Source organism: Octopus bimaculoides, chromosome 19 (assembly GCF_001194135.2).
Source record: "Octopus bimaculoides isolate UCB-OBI-ISO-001 chromosome 19, ASM119413v2, whole genome shotgun sequence".
NCBI classification, from domain to species: domain Eukaryota; kingdom Metazoa; phylum Mollusca; class Cephalopoda; order Octopoda; family Octopodidae; genus Octopus; species Octopus bimaculoides.
The window spans coordinates 7985709-7988053 of record NC_068999.1 but is presented as its reverse complement, the minus strand read 5'-3'; the positions used below and the strand labels follow the sequence as shown (position 1 = coordinate 7988053).

Genomic DNA, 2345 nt, shown 5'->3' with positions numbered 1-2345 from the left:
TATATATATACATATATATATATACATATATATATATATATATAAATAATAAGTTTGAAACTGGAGAGACTCAAAGGATATAAATTAATTTATTAATTATTTAACATTGTCTACAATTGTTTCACTTCACACCCAATTTAAAATACACGACATATATAATAATATAAATTCAAATTACGACAAACGTAAATAAACAAACGAAGTTTGCTTTTAGAAGCGTTGAGTTGTCTCTTTTTAGAAAGTTAAAGAAGTGATTTTAAATCCTCAATCGCAGAATAATGCTAATAATATAGCCTGAACAGGATAAACTATCCCTATTTTGCAGAGAAAAGTGTAGGTCGCTATATAAGTTTGCATTTTGAGTATCCTGGGTGGAAGATCTTCTGGGTAAAATGGACATTACAGAGTTTACGTTTACAGTTGAAATACACCAACAGACTACATAAGCGCGCGCACACACATACATACACTCACACACATATACATACCTCTCGACGCTCATGACTGTTAAGGTGGTCACCGAACAAATCGCAGATACGTTCTGAAGATAATACACCGCTTTGCACAGAAATTCTCCAAACTCCCAGGTGAAGGTAAAGAATGTGGCGAACTGAAAGAGAAAAGAAGCGCCTTTGAGAGTTATATACACAAGCATGAATGCACAAACACATACATACGTACATAAATGCATCCATCCATACATGCATGCATACATATATTTATTTTTTGCCCACACATACTTCGACAGACTATCAGATGCTGTAACACATCGCTGGTCACAATGTGCTTTTGCATTATTTTAGCCTTCGAATCACGCCACCCTGCTGGCTAGACAAACAGGTCGCAATTCCACCACTAATCGAAACTGGAGACTGGAGCAACGTGAAATGAAGTGTTTTGCTCAAGAACACAGCGTGTTCCCCGGTTTGGGAATCGAACCAACGATCTAGCGATCGTGAGTGCAACAGCTTATCCACTAGGCAACGCACCTTCACATTTAAAATAATAATAGTTCCAAATTTTGGCACAAGGCCAGCAACTTCGGGGTGGGGATAAGTCATTACATTGGCCCCAGTGCTTAGTAGGTACTCATTTTATCGGCTTGGAAAGGATGAAAGGCAAATTCTGCCTCGGCAGAATTTGAACACAGGATATAAACGCGTACTAAATGCCGCTAAGCGCTTAGTCAGTTTGTAAAATGCTCTTACTATACAACCAAATACCATGCCGACCTCGGCGGTAGTTGAACTCAAAGTGTAAAGAGCCGGAAAAAATGTCGCTAAGTATTTTGTCCGACGCCATGCTAGATACAATAATAACGGTTTCAAATTTTGGCACAAGTCCATTAAGTTCGCAGAGTGGATAAGTTGACTATATAGACATCTGTGTTCAACTGGTACTTATTTTATCGACCTCGAAGGGATGAAAAGCAAAGTCGACCTGAAGGAATTTTAACTCAGAACGTAATAACAGACGAAATGCAGGTAAGCATTTTCCCCGGCGCACTAATAATTCTGACTGCTCGGTGCCTTGCCAGATACCATAATAACGATAAGAACCTTTTATTTGGACACATGTGGTGACCTTACTGACAGAATCTGAAATGTCATCACATGCTTTTATGTAGAAATTCTACTGGATAATCCATCGATATCCTGTTCTGTGTCACCAATGCTTTCAACACATGCTGTGATATTTCCTGGCAGTAATACAGGAATATGATAATTCAGTTTGAAACATCTATATTTTTAGGAATTTAGATGCTGTTGGGTGATACAATTTAAATAGCTTCTTCACATGGATCTTTTCATCGAATTTCCAAATTTCTCTCTAATAATATCATTTTCGTTTAGTATTCTTCCAGTCCGCATATTGTAGTATGTTCCTCAGAAGTCACAGCATTTGGTGGAATTTAATCGCAATTTTTAATCTCATGATTAAAGCAGTGAGCTGCCATAATCGTTTGTGCGTCAACCATATTGCTGAACGGTATTTAGTCTAGCTCTTTCGGTTCTGTGTTCAAATCCTGCCAAGTTGACCTCTGAATGTAAAGAGCTAGAAAAGATACCGCAGGACGTTTTCTGACACTGTAACGTAGGCGCAGGAGTGGCTGTGTGGTAAGTAGCTTGCCTACCAACCACATGGTTCCGGGTTCAGTCCCATTGCGTGGCACCTTGGGCAAGTGTCTTCTACTATAGCCTCGAGCCGACCAAAGCCTTGTGAGTGGATTTGGTAGACGGAAACTGAAAGAAGCCCGTCGTATATATGCATATATATATATATATATATATATTTATATATATATATATATATATATGTGTGTGTGTGTGTGTGTGTGTGTGTGT

The 2345-nt window shown here is 38.4% G+C and overlaps 1 protein-coding gene across 1 annotated transcript in view; it reads right to left on the bottom strand.

The window, feature by feature from the left end:
• Positions 1–2345, bottom strand: part of LOC106867239 (G-protein coupled receptor 54) — a 71458-nt gene that overhangs the window by 22404 nt on the left and 46709 nt on the right. Inside the window, exon 2 of the mRNA XM_014912051.2 lies at positions 489–610. Within this exon, the coding sequence (XP_014767537.1) occupies positions 489–610 (122 nt within the window). The remainder of the gene's footprint in view (positions 1–488; positions 611–2345) is intronic.